We start from the raw sequence: 19,663 nt of genomic DNA on the forward strand, positions 1-19,663 counted from the left end.
TAACATTCCATCTGTGTTGTTCTTCGTTCATTTATTACTTCCCACCCTCTATCCCCCTCCTTGGTTCCTGGTTGATGTCATATACTTCTTTATTGCAAGTCTGTTATGACCAGAAGTAGCCTCTACTTCTATTGATCAACTTGCAAACTCGATCTGAGGTAACAGGGAGCAGAGCATTCTGGGTAGGACCTTGGCTCGAGAGTTTTTGGCTGACGAGAGCTTGATATTTGGTAGGCACGATTTTGAGGATGGAACCAATAACCCATCAGTAATGAATGAAAGAAGATCAACAACACAGATGGAACGTTATTGTAAGACTTAACTTCTTTTTTTCTCAGCACATTAATTGATGCACAAGGGGACCCTCCTTAAATGTGATGCCTGCTTGCCATCTTACCCTTTGTAGACAACTCGTCCAACTAGTCTTGCCTGTTGAAGTACCCTGTAAATTGGCCAGCTATACATTTGCTTGCTAGAAGTGTAGGTATCGAATCTTCATTGTTTTTGTTGTGCAGAAAGGGTACTCTATCAGTCTGAGGGCAAATTGTTGGGCTTATGGGCTAGGGTGTGGTCATGTAGTGTGTCTGTGTGTAAGAGAGGGATTGTATTCTGTAACAAAATGAGACTGTGTACGCTAAACAAAGGAGCTTCAGAGAAAAAAAAAATATGACTGGTGGAGAGGAAAAAGCCAATCATTTAGCCCCTGTAAATCATTAGATAATTTAATATAGTAAAAAGTATGTAGTTTGCATGTCTCTGTTTTATTTTTTTCCATATAGTTCTTCCCATACACCTGCTGACCATCAAGCCCCCTACCCTTCCATACTTAGCCCATTCATTCCATTACCTAGGAAATTTTCAGGCCAGTAGCTTTCCTGAGAGGATGCGTTCAAACAGCCTTGAGGGTGCTTTATGCATTCGCTGGTATCTCAGCAGTGATGGTATTTAATAGCCTATTCCCTGCCTTTAGGTTGGGGGAGATGTGTGATCCACATGACCCCAAAAACCCACAGTGCTTTTTCTTTGGGTTAGTCACGAGTCTGCATACCTGGTTTGAAAGTGAATCACCATGTGGTGGTTCAGTCAGCTTAATGCCCACTCCAGGTTGCACATTTTTTTCCATCATTGCTTCTCCTGCAAGGAATTGTGGCAGTACTTTGGTGGCTGTGCCTCCCTATCCCCATCAGAATTGACATAGCAATCCTCTCCTTGCGGTTTCGTTAACGTTGAGTCTCTAACTGAGGTCAAATCACTTGACCTGTAGTTAGAGCTTTCTTTGTAGCTACAAGGATTTTTTTCTCTTAAAATCAGCTTGTATTTGCTCCCTAAAGTGGTTTCTGAACTGTACCTAAAACGATCCATTCATCTTTTTCTGGAGTCCTTTACACCCTGGACATACATTGCAAGCTAATGTTTAAAGTCATATACAGAAGTTAAGGGGCATGCACAGCAGTTGATCATCTGTACTTCAGTTAGGGAAGCCATGATATTCAAACATACCCTCTTCTTGAGGTTTGCCAACTTGATTACCTTTTCTATTAGCTGTCTTAGCAGCTGTCAGCAAAAGCTGTGGGCATAGGTCACTCCATTTATATAGGCATCTCTGTTTCTAGTGATTCCTTCAAGAAGTCATATCTTCACCAGCAATAATGCTTTGACTGTGGCTGTAACGGTCAATCGTCTTTGGTGGTACTTATGCTCCACCTTTTGATCTTTGGTCTTCTAGCTGTCTTGTTTCTTCCCCATCCACCCACCCTTGAGTCTTGCCTCTCTTGCCCCCCTCCCCCCAGTGGATGTAACGTTTCTGATTAAACACAGCCATTGATCCAGTAAGGTCCCCATTGTTAGCTATAACAGAATAATGTTCTTAATATGTTTATTGATGTGACATTGAAAATCCTTGGAGAAGAATCCTAAGTTGGACTGGTGTTACTTCGCTAGTCATTGGCTGTTTTTGTAAAATCTGATCTCTCTGTGGCCTTGTTAATGCATGTCATGACATAACGCTGTAGCTTACATTACTGTGCCCATTTCCAAAGTATGCCATTTTGTTTTTTTCCCTAATGCACAGTTCAGCTCTCTAGCCTTGTCAATTTAGTCCTTCATTCTTATGACTGATAATCAGTACAATGAATGTCTGTTTCTGTTTAGTTTTCTAATTGCCAGCACTAGCATGGCCTGTAGTGTGTTGGTAGTAGTGCATTGTTAACATTTCTCCTAAGTGCCATGGTTTCAGTTTGGCTAGTCAGAGAAGGGCTTCGCAATGAAAACTGTGGCAGCAGTTAGGAGCATTTCATTTGGCGGCTGGTGGGTGGGGTGTCCATCGCAGGCTAAGGCATAAGCCTGGAGCACTACCACATGTATGTTCCCCTCGTCCTTCCACTTGTCTAGGCCAGCCTCATAAGTGGAGGATAGCGTTGCATTTCACAAGAAAGGCACATAACCCAAGATTTTCACCCTGACAGCCACTTCTCTACAGTTCTGTCTCTAGGGAGTGATTATCTGTTTAACCCAGTGCTTTGAATCATCAGGACTGAGAATTCCTCTCCTGGCATGCCAACCCACACAACAGGCCTGCTTGGGCCAGCAGATGCATATTTAAAAAAAAGACCATCCTTAGTGGGTCCTAGATATCCTCCAGTACTCCCTGTGTGCTCAGATGGTCCTTCCATCCAGCCGTCTGTAGGAGTTTTCTTGTACATTGCACAAGAATATACTGGATTTCACATAGAATGAGTAGTCATCAAATTGTTTGTTTGCATGCAGTATGCTTGGTGATTGATTGGGTTGGGGACATGGCAAGCTCATGAACTGTTGTCTAGGCTTTTTTGGCGTGGTGAGTGAACTCTCAGCATGCACCTGCATAAGATGTCCATGCCCTGGAGTACAGGAACTTTGGAGAGAAGGAAAAAACTGCATACATGGAATGGAAAAGAGGATGAAGCCATTAGCTGACCTACCAAGGGCATCCACCAAACAGGTGAACAGATTCTGTGAGCAATATGTTGATCTGATGTTGCCAGTCTTCGCATAATCCTTGACTGTGAGCTCTCTTCTGAACCTCAGAACTGACTCGGCCATTTACTTCAGCTCGTGCCTTCCAAACTCTCAGGCTAGGCTGCACCCATAATGCTCCTTTCTAAATGATCTCAGATCTCTTTTGTCGCTTTGTGTGTCAAACGCGTCCAACCTCTCTCGAGCTTTGGCAGTTCTTTAAAGTAAGTTTTTTTCTTTAAATTTGTCTTAGTATAGTTATCTTCTTGAATATTTTGCTCTTTCTACCCACTCCTCTCCCTTTCTTTCTGTGCGCGCATGTATGATCTTTCACTCGCTTTTCCTCTACCGTTAAGTAGATTTCTCTACGTACCTTTGCCAGTACTTTCTTTTTACCTATTTAGGTATTTTTGGATACCATAGATGGTACCCCTTTCTCTTTTCTTTTTCCAAAAAAAAAAAAACCTTTGCTGTCCCCTTTTCCATGTCTGTGAAAGTGTGGTCTTTATTAGCTTTAAACCTTCTTTTCCAGTATGGCTGATAAATCTGATTCATCAGTTAAACCTTCTAAGGGCATTTCTGGCTTTGAGGTGCCAGAAGTGTGACAGAAAGATGTCCAATTCAGATGGGCAGTCTGCTGTGTATATTGTTCAGAAGTTGTGCACCTGCAAGAAAACTGCTCTATATGTCATGGTTTCTCCGCCAGAACTTTAACTGAGTGGAGAAACAAGTTAATTTTGAAAGGCTTACAAAAAGGGGACTTTGAAGAGGCTGGGTCTAGGACCGAAGACAGTTCATCCTCCTCCTCTTCTAAATAGAAGAAACTCTCACATTCTGTTCCAAGCACTTCCTTGAAACCACCCAAAAGGTATCTAAACAGCCTACGGTGTCGTCAATTCCCTCAGCACTGATAGGCAAGACAGACTGTGCACCATCTACTTCCTCAGACAAGACCACTACTGCTTCTGCACAAGAAGTTTTGTTAGTACCAGAGCAAATTGCTTTGATTCCAGTTCCAAGAACAAGGTACTCGCCCTTGGTCGATTCATTTAAGGACCGACCACCTAGCCCTTTCATGGAACCCTGAACACCTAGGTCTCCTCCTACTTCGTCTGTTCAGTCCATTAAGAGTCTCTCGGAATCGGACATCATGAGGCTGGTGGACCAGCTCTTGGAGGTGAAGGAATTACTTTCTTCGGTTCTCAGCCATGTCAACACTGGGACCTGTCCTACCTCAACACCATCTCATCTTCCTCCAACTCCAGTTGAATCATTGGAGCCCCTGGCACTGACTACCCGGCTCCGACTGTCTTTGTTCCAGTAAGAGCCTCTTCTCCAGAACTGAGAATTGCCTTGAGCTCCTGAGGTCTTTTGGAACTGGAGGTCTCCCAGGGTTGAGACTTTGTTGCCGGTTTCAAGGGGCAGGGTTTGACTACTTTTTTCTGAGCCCTCCATGCCCCTCAGTGCTTTGGCTTTCATTGGCTAAGACCACGCTTCTGCTTCGGGGGCCGCCTCTTCAGTGCGGGGTGGAATCACTATTCTGAAGGAGTTGTTTCAGTTGCAGGCTCCCATCCCTCTATAGGGGGGCAGCCCTTCTGGATCATGGAGAAGGCCTTGTCCAGTGTGGAAGTCCTTGCCATCCAAACTCCTGCATCCCATCGACCAGAACTACAGTCAGTCTCCTCCCTGAGACAGAGGGCACAAAGGCCTCAGGAAAGACCCACCTTAGTGTTTTCCTGTTTGGATACTTCCCTGGAGCATCTCCGCAAGGAAGCAACTGTGAAGAAAAAGTGCAAGAGGAAGCACTTAGACTCCCCGGATGAGTCCTTGACAGAGGATACCGATTTTGATGAGGGGGAAGGTTCTCCAAGGTCACCCCTTGATGATTTCTTTAGGGACACCCTGGGAATTCTGAGCAGATGCGTGGCTGGTCCTCCCTCCAGCCTTCCTCGGAGGAGTCAGTATACCTGGAGGCGTTTCATGCTCAACACTGTACCTCTTGGATCTCTCCGCCCACTGACGAGCTCATTAAATTGATTGCGCAGCGGGTATGGAAGATCCCTGACTCCATCGAACTGATCCCAAAGAAGCCTGACTGGATCCTTTCTGCCCCCAAGGAAGAACAGCATTGGGCTATGGGTATTCTCGTAGATGCCATGGTGATAGTGGCAGTCACAAAGAGGGAACTTGCTGAGGAAAATCATACTATCCATCTTAACAAGGAGTCCAGGACTATGGATAGATTTGGGAAGCGCATTTGTACTTCATCGACCGTTGCTCTCAGGTCTTTGAACTACATGGCACACTTTACCAGGCTACAGAGAGATATGATCCAAGAGCTGTCAGATACTCTCCACAGGAGCAGTAGCTGAAGGGGTACGACACAGTTACCTCTCAGCTTGCCACCTTCAAAGCAATCTCTAACTTGTCCATGAGGCTAATTGCCCACACAGCCAAAGAGACGAGAGCAGTGGGTTCAGGCATAGCCATTAGGAAACATACCTAGATGCGCTTGTATGACTTTGCGGAGTCATTTAAATCTTCTTTCGTCAACGCTCCATTTGATGGATCATCCCTGTTTGGACCCAAGGTAAAAGGCACACTGGCTAGATGTGAGAAAGATGGGAAGGACCCCTCCTGCCGTGGGCATACACTTCTCCACTCCTCAACGGCCCTTCTACAGGAACCAGAGAAGTGGCAGACTATGGATCAAAAAGTCCCAAGGGCATTTCCAGGACTCGCGTGGTAAAAACTTTCCCCAAGGCAGATGGGGAAGTAGCAATGGAAGATGCCTTCCTAAAGGCAGAGGTGGCCCGCAAAACCAGGGGTCCAGAAATACCTTCTCTGGTAGCTCCTACCAGCACTCCTGATTGGAGGCCCAATGGCCTTCCTGTGGAGGCAGTTGAGGGACAATTATCCCCTACACCAATCTTCCTGGCTGTAGATAACATTGGGCAAATGAGTACAGGGAATTATTTCCAGAGGTTACATTATTCCCCTTTCCTCAAATCCAAAAACACAAAAAAAGATTCCCGGACATTCTACCCAGTCAGAGGGAAGCAGCAGTCATAGAAATTCAAAAACTGCTCGAAAAAAGTCATCCAAAAATCCCACCAGACCAAAGAAGATCCATGTTTTACTCAAGATTTTTTTTAGTGCCCAAAAAGACAGGGGACTGGAGACCCATTTTGGATCTCAGCCAGTTCAACAAGGCAGTTCAACAAACCAAATTCCAGATGGTTTCTGTATAGTCAAAACTTCCATTCTTTGAAAGGGGATCGGATGTGCTCTGTAGATTTTCAGGATGTGTATTACCATATAAAAATGGGCAAACTCTCCAAGAGATTCCTGCGCTTCTGGCAGGGAGCCAGTAATTTCCATTTCATGGTGCACACTGCCCTTTGGTCTCACCACAGCCCCAAGGGTGTTTACCAAATGCATGGCAGTGGTCACAGCTCATCTCAGACTGGAAGGATTTCAAGTTTTTCCTTATTTCGATGACTGGCTCCTTACTGCTACCACCAGGCGTCAATTAGAACGGGCAAGAGATTGCACATTGCATCTTTGCACCTCTTTAGGCATTTCAATAAATTACGAAAAGGCAAATCTGCAACCTACACAGCAACTGGAATTTATTGGAGCTTTGTTACATACAGTTACAGGACTTGGTTCACTCCCAGTGGAAAGCCTCCAGAAGATCAGATCACAAGTAAACCATATTATTCAGGACAGAAGTGTTCCAGCCAGAGTAATCCTGCAGGCGCTAGGCTCAATGGCAGCCTCTATTACTCTAATTCCCTTAGCCATATATTGCATGCAAATTCTTCAGTGGCTTCTGGCCTTCCAATGGTCCTTAGCTAAACAGCCGATGTCACATCACATTTTGATCACCAGTTGCTGCAAACAAGACATGTTGTGGTGGCTCCATTTCAACCAGATACTTTTGGACAATCCTTTAATTCTTCCACAGCCGTAAACCACAGTGACCAAGGATGCTTCCCAAATTGTGGGGGGGGGGGGGGGGGGTGCATTATCTGGGAAAGACAGTCCAAGGCACTTTGGTCCCCACTGGAAGCCAATTTGCACATTAGTGTTCTAGAGTGGAAGACGGTGCTCTTAGCATTGCAGGCATTTCAGGATGCCATTCCGCTAGGAACAGTGGCAATCCAAACAAACAACATGTTGGTAGTCTGGTACATCAGCAAACAAGGAGGAACCAGATCTTACCCACTTTGTCGAGAAGCCCTCAGAGTTTGGCAATGGGCGATTTCTTCCAACCTTTCTCATGGCAATGCATATTCCAGGGAGCTCCAACTTGATATTGGACAATCTAAGCAGAACTGTTTTGATGACTCATGAGAGTGGTCTCTCAGTCCTATAGTGACAGAAAAGATGATCTGTCTCTGGGGCCAACCTTGCTGTGATCTCTTTGTGTCCCCTCTGAACTACAAGTGCAGCAGTTACTTTGCCCTGATCCCCCCTTCAGGGAAGTCACCGAGCGACACTCTTCTCCACGATTGGCCGCCTGGTCTCCTGTACGCTTTTCCCCCAACTCCCTTAATATGTCGGTTTCTAAAGAAAGCCAAGAGGTCGGAGAACACAGTAGTCCTCATTGACCCGCTCTGGCCTTGACAAGTTTGGTATCCCTTCATTTGGCCTCACCTACTTTGGAAACTTTGGATTTTGGACCCAGCTCCAGATCTATTGTCTCATCTAGAAGGAATGGTTCATCCGAATCTCCAACATCTCAAGCTGCCTGCGTGGCTTCTCCAGTTCCCGTGATTGCCAGGCATTCTTCCCTTTCCTCTCCCATCCATCAAATCATTGTGGCCCATCACAAACCTATTAGGAAACTGTACCAGAATAAATGGGAAAAATTTGCTAGATGGGCTCTCTTAATGTCTAGACCCTTATACAGTCCCTTGTGCATGAAGTATTGGATTTCTTAGCTAATCTTTATCAAACTGGTTTTTCAGCCTCTACCATTAGGGTCCATCTAGCCGCAATTCTAATTTCCATATTGGTTTCAGTGGTTCTTCCCTTATGTCACAAACTTTGTAAAGCCTTTTTAAAGGGAATCCTAATGTTAAGACCTCCTTTTAAAGAGCCCATTGCTCCATGAGGATTTTCCCCCAGTTCTACAATCTCTTACTCTTTCCCCTTTTGAGCCATCAGATACATGTGACTTAAAGTTTCTGACTTGGAAAACTTTATTTTTAGTAGCTATCACTTCTGCAAGAAGAGTATCTGAAATTCAAGCCTTGTCCTGCAAACCTCCCTACATAACATTTCTTAAAGACAGGGTCTCCCTCAGGACTAATCCTTCCTTCTTACCAGAGGTAGTTTCAGAATCCAGTATCAATCAAACATTGCAGCTACCGGTCTTTTTTTCCTAATTTCTCCAGTAAAGGAGAGTATTGTCTACATTTATTAGATGTTCGTAGGCAATTGTTTTATCTTCACAGAACAAAGGATTTCAGGAAATCTGACCAATTATTTGTTGCCTTTACTCACTTTCCTTCGGTAAACCAGTTACCAAGGTTACCTTAGCTAAATGGCTCAGAGATTGTATAACTCTCATCTATTATTCAAAGGGGTTTTACCTTCCATGCCCAGTGAATGCCCACTCAACTAGAGCTGTGGCAGCTTTTGCAGTGTTTCATGCTAGAGCTTCTTTGGATGACATTTGTGCAGCAGCCACATGGTCTTCTCCTCATACCTTTATCACTCTTTACAAATTGGACCAGGTCTTTAGGGGATGTGCATCTTTCAGTTCGATGGTGTTTAGGAATATCCTTCCGTGAGACCTCCCAAGATTCAGGTAGCTAGGGACTCTGTCCCTCAGTCAAGGATTATGTGAAGATTGACAACATCAGATAAAGAAGTTATGTCTTACCATAACATTCCATCTGTGTTGTTGATCTTCACTAATCCTTAATATCCCCCCCACCACATTCCCCTGGCCTGAGACTCTTAGTGGATCGAATACTCCCTAAACTGGCTTCATAATAGAGACACAGGTCTAGTCTTTTCTTGATGTTCTTCGTGTTTCACTGTTGCAGTCATTACATTTGGGTAATCTGCTGGCAGGTTGCCCACAGTCAGCCTGATTAACAAAGTCTTGGGTCCTGCGTCGGTTGCTGTCACTTCTTCCATGACGTCAGGTCGTCAGGGGTATAAAACATGCAGCCGACGCCATTTTCATCAGTCTTTCTTGCCGTGCAGTGCCTGAAGCAGAAGCAGTTTGCAAGTGCTGGTCGGCCGACTGCTGAAATTTTCGTTTTCGAGTTTCAGAACCAAATTCTTCAACCTAAAGCTAAGTACTCCATTGGGGAAACTTTTTCTTGCTCCTTAGCAATGTCAGTAAAAGTTAATAATTGTATTACTTGTGGGAAGTAAATACCTCAGGATTTTCGTTTGTACTGTATTCCTTGCCTAGGCCCTGACCACAACGTGCCTTCCTGTCGGTTTTGTGCTAAATTTAACCAACTCACTATTAAGTGTCGGTATATTTTTGCATCTAAATATTTTGGCTCAAGATTTAACTATCCAGAAATGTCGTCAGTTAGCAATCCGACTACCGGAATTCACAAAAACGCAAAGAAAAAGACAGAGACAGACTGTCGAGGCCAGTACTCAGTGAGGCGCTTTCGCAGCCCCTGATACCCGCTATTTTTGATTTGCAGGCCTCTGCTGAGACCCATTCGGAGTCTGGTATGCCACGAGACGCTTTAAGTATTGAACCCGTGGATGTCTCTACCTTAGATGGGTTTGGAGCCGCTGAGCAGGCACCGGCTTCTGAGGGTGTTTTCAGGCCTAAAGATTTGTATACTAAACCGACGCCATCTTCAAAATCAACTTCTATGTCTAAAAAACCGACGCTTGAGCCACGTGCACAGGCCCCTATGCCTAAAAAACAAATGATCAAAATGGCTGAGGATTTAATTACCTTGATCAGGGGCTCCCAACCCCCTCCTGCTAAGAGGCCTAGGCAAGGCACTGATTATGAATCTTCAGATCAGGTTTCCATTTCTTCTGATTCTTCTTCTGATCAGGAATTATCTATTCTACCTTATGATGACTCTGATGCAGAAGAATCCATCCCTTCTGCTTCTCCTCCTGAGGATTTTTCTTTTGGAGAAACTTTGCATACCTTAAGGGAACATTTTCACTGGGTGAGTCAGGATTTTTCAGAATCCAAAAAGAGGCTTAGGGATTTCCTCCTCCTTCCTCAGCATAGGCGTTTGGCTATACCTCCTGTTCCAGACATTGTTGATTATGTTTTCTCAGAATCCAGCATGGCTCCTGATTCCCTGTCTCCGACTCCTAGTAAGCCAGACAGATATTACAGGGTTCCTGACTCCCACAAATTCCTTTTTAAAAACCCTACTGCAGACAATGAAACAATTTCTCAGGGCCCCAAGGGTGTTAAGGCTTCTACCGCTAAAAATACGACCCCTTCTGATAGAGACTCCAGGGCGCTGGATAGATGGGTTAAGAAGGTTTACACGTCAACAACCTTGGCAAGCAGGGCTTTAAACTGTCAATTTCATATGCTTAAATATCAGCAGCATGTCATGGGCTTACTTAAACAGAAAATGATATTGTTTTCTGACTGTGTGGAAAATAGAGTTACAGGATTTATTGCATTCAGCTGAACAAGTTGGAAAGCATACTTTGCAATGTGGTTTTGATTCCTTGGAGGCCTCTTGCAGGGCCACTGTAACTGGATCTGTGATCAGAAGGCATGCTTGGCTCAAGGGGCAAAATCTGCCTGATCATGTTAAAGCAAAATTGTTGGATGCTCCTTTACAACAGGACAGTCTATTTGGTAATAAGGCAGAAGTTGTTTTGAAAAAATGGAAGACAAAGCTAAATCTATGCAAACTGTAAAAGATTTCCTACAAGTGCAGCCACCCAGGTTCAGTAGGCAGTGGCTTACTAAGAAATGGTCCTTTCCAGTACCCACCAGAGCCTCTCAGGTCAAACCCAGACACTCCAAAGGCTCCAGGTTTCAGTCACAAGGGACTTACAGAACAAAACAATCGGGTGCCTCCACCTCCAAATCTGGAAGTAGTAAGACACCACCCTAGAGTTAACAGTCTCAATGACTTACCTCTGACATTTACAAGCACTTATCTTCTGGCAGCCCCTTTGGGGGGAAAACTAACACTTCATCCACAAAATTGGCATCTAATTACCCAGGACAAGTGGGTTTTAAATATAGTATCCCAGGGACACAGATTTCATTTCCACACATTGCCAATTCCAAACGGATGGCCAGATCTGCTTCCAAATCAGTGGGCAGAGGCCCAGAAACACGTTATGTCCCTCATGAATATGGGGGCTATTCAACCAGTACCAGAAAAGGAAAAGGGACAAGGTTTTTATTCAAGACTTTTCCTGGTACCCAGAAAAGACAAATCATGGTGTCCAATTCTGGACTTATCCATTCTAAATACATTCCTGGACATTCCAAAATTCAAGATGCTGACTGTACAATAGTTACTGCCTATGCTAGGCAAGGATGCCTGGTTGGTAACTCTAGACTTAAGAGGCTTACCTGCATATCCCAATCAGGGAATCTTGCAGAAGATACCTCCGCTTCAAAGCAGGCTATTTGCATTACCAGTTCTCTGCACTGCCCTTTGTCTTATCTACTGCGCCCAGGGTCTTCACAAAGTGCCTGGCACCAGTAATTGCATTTTGCAGACAAAGAAACATTCAAATTTATCCTTATCTGGACGATTGTCTAATTCAGGCAGAAAACAAGGACACTCTTTTACAGCGTCTGGCATTTGTAAAAAGGCTTCTAACTTGTCTAGGGTATACCATAAACGAAAAGAAATCACAACTGGTACTCTCTCAAATAATTACATTCCTGGGTGCAAGCTTGAATACAACTGCCCAGATGATTTGCCTTACACCAGAAATACAAATCCAATTGATGGATGACTTCAGACAAGTGGCCACAAAAACCCGGTTATCTGCAAGACAAATTCTGCAGGCCTTGGGGTTCATGGCTTCTTGCATTCTTCTAATTCCATATGCAAGACTGCATATGAGGAAACTTCAATGGTACCTAAAAAGCTTATGGAGTCAACATTGTCATAGCCTGGAAAACAATGATTCCTATCATTCCTTGCCTGCAGCAAGAGTTCCTATGGTAGGCAGAGGCCTGTCACCAAAACAAGGGACTGTCATTTATTCCACCCCCTGCCACTCAAACCATAACTACAGACGCATCAGACTATGCTTGGGGGGGCGCATCTGGCAGGGAGATGCATTCAGGGCGAATCAAATGCACCTGCATATCAACCAGAAAGAGATGCTAGCTGTACAGAATGCTCTGACAGCTTTCAAGGACTTTCTTCATCCAGGACAACTACAGATAAAGGCGGACAACACCACAGTCATGTGGTACATAAACAAGCAGCGGGGTACCCATTCCTACCCCCTTTGCAGACTAGCCATGGCGTTGTGGAACACAGCCTTGACTTACCAAATACATCTACAAGCTCAATTCCTGCCAGGAAAGCAAAATACTCTGGTAGACGAACTAAGCAGAAATCTTATGGACCAACACGAATGGAAACTGGATCCACAAATCTTCAGCATGTTGACACGCAAATGGGGGAGCCCAGACATGATCTTTTTGCCTCACCCTAAAACTATTAGTTGGACAAATTCTGCACAAGAACCCATCACCTCTGCATTTGCTCTCCCAAGCTATTACTAAAAGTCAGACAGGAAAAACCAAAAATGATTGATTGCTCCAGACTGGCCTCGCCAACACTGGTACCCGCTCCTAAGCAATATGTCACGCCTTCCTCCGTGGTATCTGCCTCAGACACCTTATCTACTGTCTCAGCAGAACTATCAAATTCTACACACTCATCTCCCAACTCTTAATCTTGCAGCATGGCTAATCAACTAATTTCACCAGTTACATCTCTCAGAAAACCTGTGATGGATGTTTTTTTGGAGGCTAGAAGGCCTAGTACTAGAAAATCTTATGCTGATAAATGGAAAAGATTCTGTGCCTGGAATCAGGCACAAGGAATAAGCACAGCAATGCCCAATATTCCTCAGATTCTGCAATATTTAACTGAGATGCTTCACAAGGGCCTATCTTTCTCTTCCATAAAAATCCATGCCACTGCCATTTCAGCTCATTATAACACAGAGCCTACCCTCTTTTCTCATCCCCTGCTAAAGCAGTATCTCAGCGGGGCCAAAAATTTAAGACCTCCCAGGAGAGCACCAACTCCTGCATGGGACCTCAATTTTGTGTTGGAAAAGCTCACCCTACCTCCTTTTGAGCCAGCTGCTACTGCAGACATAAAATTTCTCTCTTGGAAGACAGCATTTCTTTAAGCAGTCACTTCAGCTAGAAGGATTTCAGAACTACAGGCTCTCATGGCCATGGAGCCTTTTATTATTTTCTACCCGGACAGAGTAGCACTCAGGACCAATCCATCCTTTATGCCTAAAGTGGTATCTAGTGTGGATCTTAATCAGACCATTCATCTGCCAACTTTTTTCCCAAATCCACAGAACAAGGGGGAGTGGATTATGCATTCATTGGATGTATACAGACAACTAAGATTCTACTTGAACAGGACAAAATCTCTAAGAAAATCTGAGCAACTACTGGTGGCATTTGCTGCAGGAGCAGAGGGAAAGGCTATTTCAAAATGGATAAGCCATTGTATTCGTTTCTGCTACATGCATCATGGTAAACCTGTCCCCAGAGGGATCAGACCCCATTCCACCATGGCTGCATCTACTTCTGCAGCCTTTCTCAGAGGGGTTCCTACCAGAGACATTCTAGAAGCTGCTATCTGGAGCTCAGTTCATACATTCACCAAGCATTACCATTTACCTCTCTTCTCTAAATCCAGAGCAGGCTTTGCCACTGCTGTCCTGCAGGGCCTTATGGCTGCTCCTAATGCTGTATAATTCCATCCTCCCAACTATAGCTTTGGGATTCTACCCAAATGTAATGACTGCAACAGTGAAACATGAAGAACATAGTACAGTTGTGTACACTTACCATAAATGTAGATGTTCGAGTGTATTCACTGTTGCAGTCCTTGTTACCCACCCACCAGCCCCCTACTTTTCTCTTTTTATACCTCTTCTTTCTGTTACTTTGCCCAAAATCCTTTTTGTTGTATTTGCTTTTATTTGGAGGTATATTTTTTGTGTTCTAAATTACATGTGCATATATATATATATATATATATATATATATATTTATATATATTTATATATATATATATATATATATATATATATATATATATATATTTTGCTCCCCATTTGAGGGGGCACCTGACATCTGAGGCAAGAAAAACTGATGAAAATGGCGTCCGTTGCATGTTTTATACTCCTGACGACCTGACGTCATGGAAGAAGGGACAGCAACCGACGCAGGACCCAAGACTTTGTTAATCAGGCCGACTGAGGGCAACCTGCCAGCAGATTACCCAAATGTAATGACTGCAACAGTGAATACACTCGAACATCTACATTTATGCTAAGTGTACACAACTGTACACTGTCTGTCTACCACTATTTTAGACAAACTCGATCTGAGGTAATTTAGAGAGGAGCATTATGGGTAGAGCCTAGCTTGAAAGTTTGGAAGGCACGAGCCAAAATAAACAGCCAAGTCTGTTCCAAGGCTCGGAACTGAGCCCACAGTCAAGGATTAGTGAAGATCGACAACACAGGTGGAATGTTACGGTAAGACATAGCTTTTTTTTTTTTTTTTTTTTTGAGTGGAGATGCATCCTCGGGCCATACAGGGATGTTTGTTCCCCAGTAGCTGAACTGCAAGATTTTTAAGAATCATGAGAAGAAATATAAAATGATTTACTAAAGTATTCCATTTATTGCAGGGATCTGTGTAAAAATGTTATTACTCACGCATCTGTTTTTCTCTCTAGAGTTTTTTTTTTCCTGGAAAACTACAATGTTGAGAGTCTTAGTACATAAGCAAGCACTGTTTGTAAACCTTTATGGCATACCAAAGTAAATTTGGCATGGTCTTTGCACAAGGAAAACAGAAATGCTACTGGAAAAAAGGGCTAGTGTCCATGGCAGAAGTCAAGAAATCATTTCATTTTACAGTGCTAGATAAATCACTTGTCTAAGGCTCTGTCGTGAAGGAGAGCACTTTCTCCAAATGTTATTTTTTAATGTGCTTTATTTAATTATTTGATTGTGGTCTGAATAAAGTGCTTTGAGTTGTTTGCGTAATGCATTATCTTTTCTAACTTCTGTGTTTATTCCTCACAGGAACTGCATCAGCTACTGAAATGGTTTCACTTCTGGTACAGGCTGGACGTTTTGACTCTGCTTTGGGTCTATGTCAGATTTTCAAACTGCCACTTAAACCTGTCTTTGAAGGACTAGCTTACAAGTAAGTTTTTCTTTGCATATTGGTCAGTTTGGATCTAGAATTTATCAGGCTGTGTGGATTGTTAGACAATGCTTTTACTTTGTCCTTCTGAGGCCACACTCAGCAAGCCTTTACTCTTTAACTTCTACCACTACCAGGTGGCATTGCACAGGAACACATTTTTGGTGGCTTTCATTGGCTGTCTGTTAATTTTTCTGTCCGAGTTTGTATGTGTTGAGTACTTGAAGGCTTTGATAGAAATTAGGATAAAAGTGTACAGGTATAAAAAAAGGCAGGGATTCTTTGAAAACTTCTAAGAATTAGATGGTGTTCCTTAGGTCGAGCTAGTTACTTCTTAAAAACATTCATTAACATGGTTTGCGTTAATGGTCTTGATCATGATCTTGGTTTAGGCCCTGTGTCTATATGAATAACTACCCATTTTTGTCTTCCTCACAGGACCTTAACTATTGTCTACTCTACCTACACCCAGTTGCCTGTTTGTTCCATGATGGTAGTTGGGTAATCTGATGTTAATCTTCTTTCAAATGTTCTTCGTGTTTCACTGTTGCAGTCATTACATTTGGGTTATTCTGCTGGCAGGTTGCCTTCAGTCGGCCTGAATTCCAAAGTATTGGGTCCTGCGTCAGTTGCTGTCGCCTCTTACCTGACGTCGGGTCGTCAAGGATATAAAAGATGCAGCCAACGCCATTTTATTTAGTCTTTCTTGCTGCATGGTGCCCGAAGCAGAAGCAGTTTGCAAGTGCCGGTCGGCCGACTCCTGAGATTTTCGTATTCGAGTTTCAGATCCGAAGTCTTCATTAAAACCTAAGTACCCCGTTGGGGAAACTTTTTCCTTGCTCCAGACCAATGTCAGAAAAAGTTAATAATTGTATTTCTTGTGGGAAGCAAATACCTCATAAGGACTTTCATTTTTATTGTATTCCTTGCCTAGGTCCTGACCACGACATTGCTAGTTATTGGTTTTGTGCTAGATTTAACCAACGCACTATTAAGCGTCGGTACGATTTTGCATTAAGCTATTTTGGCCAAAGATTTAATTTTACAATGTCGTCGGATAGCCATCCGACTACCGAAGTTCACAAAAAAACAAAAAGAAAGACAGGCAACAGAGGCCCAAAACCGACGACCAAGCTTCTCCTAAGCAAGTCGCAGGTTCACCGGTCCTCAGTGAGATGCTTTTGCAGCCCCTGACACCCACTACTTTAGAGTCGCAGGCCGCTACCGCCTCCCACGTGGAGTTGGCCAGGCCGCTGGAAACTCAAGGTATTGGAGCCTTGGAGATAATTCCCTCAGATGGGTCTGGAGCCGCTAAGCAGGCATCGGCTTCTGAGGGAGTATTCAGACCCAAACAATTATATATTAAACCGACTTCAAGAACAAAGGCTAAAACACCTTTAAAGGCAAAGAAACAAGATCACCAGCCACAAGGACAGGCCTTCATGCCCAAAAACAGATGCTCAAAATGGCCGAAGATTTAATTACCTTGATCAGGGGTTCCCATCCCCCTCCTGATAAGAGGCCTAGGCAAGAGACAGAGAACGAATCTTCGGATCAGGTTTCCATTTCCTCCGATTCCTGTTCTGATCAGGAATATTCTCTTCCCCCCCATGAGGATTCTGATGCTGAAGAGTCAATTCCTTCAGCTTTTCCTCCTGAGGACTACTCTTTTGGGGAAACCTTGCATACCATGAGGGAACACTTCTACTGGGAGAACCAAGATTTTTCAGAATCCAAGAAAAGGCTCAGAGACTTCCTTTTACTACCTTAACACAGGCCTCTAGCTATTCCACCTGTGTTAGACATTGACTCCTGACTCTCTTTACCTCCAGTCCTGTTAAGCCAGACAGATACTACAGGATCCCTGACTCTCATAAATTCCTTTTCAAAAACCCTTCTGCTGACCCAGAAACTATTTCACAGGGTCCGAAAGGGGTCAAGACTTCTACTGCAGAAAACCCTACCCCCTCTAACAGGGATTCTAGGGCTCTGGATAGATGGGGAAAAAAGATTTACACATCTGCTACTTTGGCTATAAGAGTTTTAAATTGCCAGTTTCATATGCTCAAATATCAGCAATATATCATGACACTGCTTAAACAGAAAATGATGGCAAATTCTGAATGTGCAGAAAACAAAGAAATGCAGGATTTATTGCATGCAGCTGAACAAGTTGGAAAGCATACTTTGCAATGTGGGTTCGATTCTCTGGAGGCCTCCTGTAAGGCCGCTGTTACGGGTTCTGTCATTAGGAGGCATGCTTGGTTAAAGGAACAAAATCTGCCTGACCATGTTAAAGCAAAATTATTAGATGCTCCTTTACAACATGATACCTTGTTTGGTGTTAAGGCAAAGGAGGTGTTAAAGAAAATTGAGGACAAAGCTAAATCTATGCAAACGGTCAAGGATTTCTTACAGGTACAACCACCTAGATTTAGCAGACACTGGCCTACAAAGAATCTGTCTTTTCCAGTCTCAGACAGACCTCAAAGGGGCAGATCCAGATGCCCTAGAGGCAGATCACAGCCACAAGGTTCCTGCAGCTCTAAGCAGTGGAGTGCCTCTACCTCCAAAGGTGGAGAAGACAAATCGCAACCATACAAGAAACAGTCCAAATTACTTCCCCCTGCCTGCACCAAGCACTTATCTTCTGGCAGCACCCTTAGGGGAAAACTAGCACTTTTTTCTTAAAATAGGCACATTATAACCCAGGACAAATGGGTTCTAGACAGTGTCACAAGGCTACAGGTTTAATTTCCATACCCTGCCAAGAGCAAACGGCTGGCCAGACCTGCCAAAAAATCAATGGGCAAAGGCTCAAAAACAAGTCGCAGCTCTCATGGACATGAGACCAATTCAACAAGTGCCACAGCAAGAGCAGGGACAAGGATTTTACTCGACTGTTCTTGGTACCCAGAAAGGACAACGCATGGAGACCAATACTGGACCTATCTATTCTAAACACTTTCCTGGATATACCAAAATTCAAGATGTTGACCTTACAGCAGCTTCTGCCCATGCTGGGCAGTAAGGCTTGGCTCGTGACTTTAGACGTAAAAGAGGCATACCTGCATGTCCCAATCAGACAATCATGCAGAAGATACCTCAGATTCAAGGCTGGCTCAAAGCATTACCAATTCTCTGCACTGCCTTTTGGCTTATCTACTGCACCCAGGGTCTTCACAAAGTGGCTGGCACCAGTAATTGCTTACTGCAGACAAAGAGGAATACAAATATATCCTTACTTGGACGACTGCCTCATACAAGCAGAGAACAAGGACATTCTGCTACAGCATCTGACTTTTGTGATGAGACTTTTAACATGCCTTGGGTACACAGTCAACAAAAAGAAATCAAAACTAGTACCCTCTCAAGAGATAATATTTCTGGGTGCAAGCTTAAATACAACTGCCCAGATGGCTTATCTCACCCCAGACAAACAAAAGCAACTGACTACCTATTTCAAGGAAATGGCAACAAAGGCCCAGTTATCTGCAAGAAAAATTCTGCAGGCTTTGGGATTCATGGCATCCTGCATCTTACTAATTCCATATGTAAGACTGCATATGAGGAAAATTCAATGGTACCTAAAAAGTGTCTGGACACAACATTGCCACAGTCTGGAAACAATGATTATTCTAATACCCTGCCTGCAACAGGAATTTCAATGGTGGGCAATGGCTTGTCACCAAAACAAGGGACAGCCATTCTCACTACCCCCAGCCAGGCAGAGCCTAATGATGGATGCATCAGATTATGCCTGGGGTGCACACATGGCAGGAATAGGCATTTAGGGCACCTGGTCCACAAACCAAAAGCATCTACATATCAATCAAAAAGAGATGCTAGCTGTTCAAAATACCCTGACAGCCTTCAAGGACCTGCTTCATCCGGGACAACTACTGATAAAGACAGAGAACACCATGGTCATGTGGTACATAAACAAGCGGGGGGAGCTCATTCTTTCCCCCTATGCAGACTAGCCATGGCTTTATGGGACACAGCATTGACTTACAAAGTTCATCTGCAGGCACAATTCCTGCCAGGAAAGGAAAATACTCTGGCAGACGAACTAAGCAGAAACCTCCTGGATCCCCACGAGTGGCACCTGGATCCACAAGTCTTCAGCATGATAACAATGGAATGGGGATGCCCAAACATAGATCTGTTCGCCTCCCCTCAAAACAATCAACTAAGAAAATTCTGCAAAAGGACTTATCACAGACAAGCTTGGAAAGT

General features: G+C 43.9%; 1 protein-coding gene across 1 annotated transcript in view; it reads left to right on the plus strand.

Annotated features, from left to right (window-relative positions):
• Nucleotides 1-19,663, plus strand: part of NUP160 (nucleoporin 160) — a 1,498,284-nt gene that overhangs the window by 1,339,315 nt on the left and 139,306 nt on the right. Inside the window, exon 33 of the mRNA XM_044082750.1 lies at nt 15,301-15,424. Within this exon, the coding sequence (XP_043938685.1) occupies nt 15,301-15,424 (124 nt within the window). The remainder of the gene's footprint in view (nt 1-15,300; nt 15,425-19,663) is intronic.

This window comes from Protopterus annectens, chromosome 9.part0, assembly GCF_019279795.1.
Source record: "Protopterus annectens isolate FY-2018-M chromosome 9.part0, PAN1.0, whole genome shotgun sequence".
NCBI lineage: Eukaryota > Metazoa > Chordata > Ceratodontiformes > Protopteridae > Protopterus > Protopterus annectens.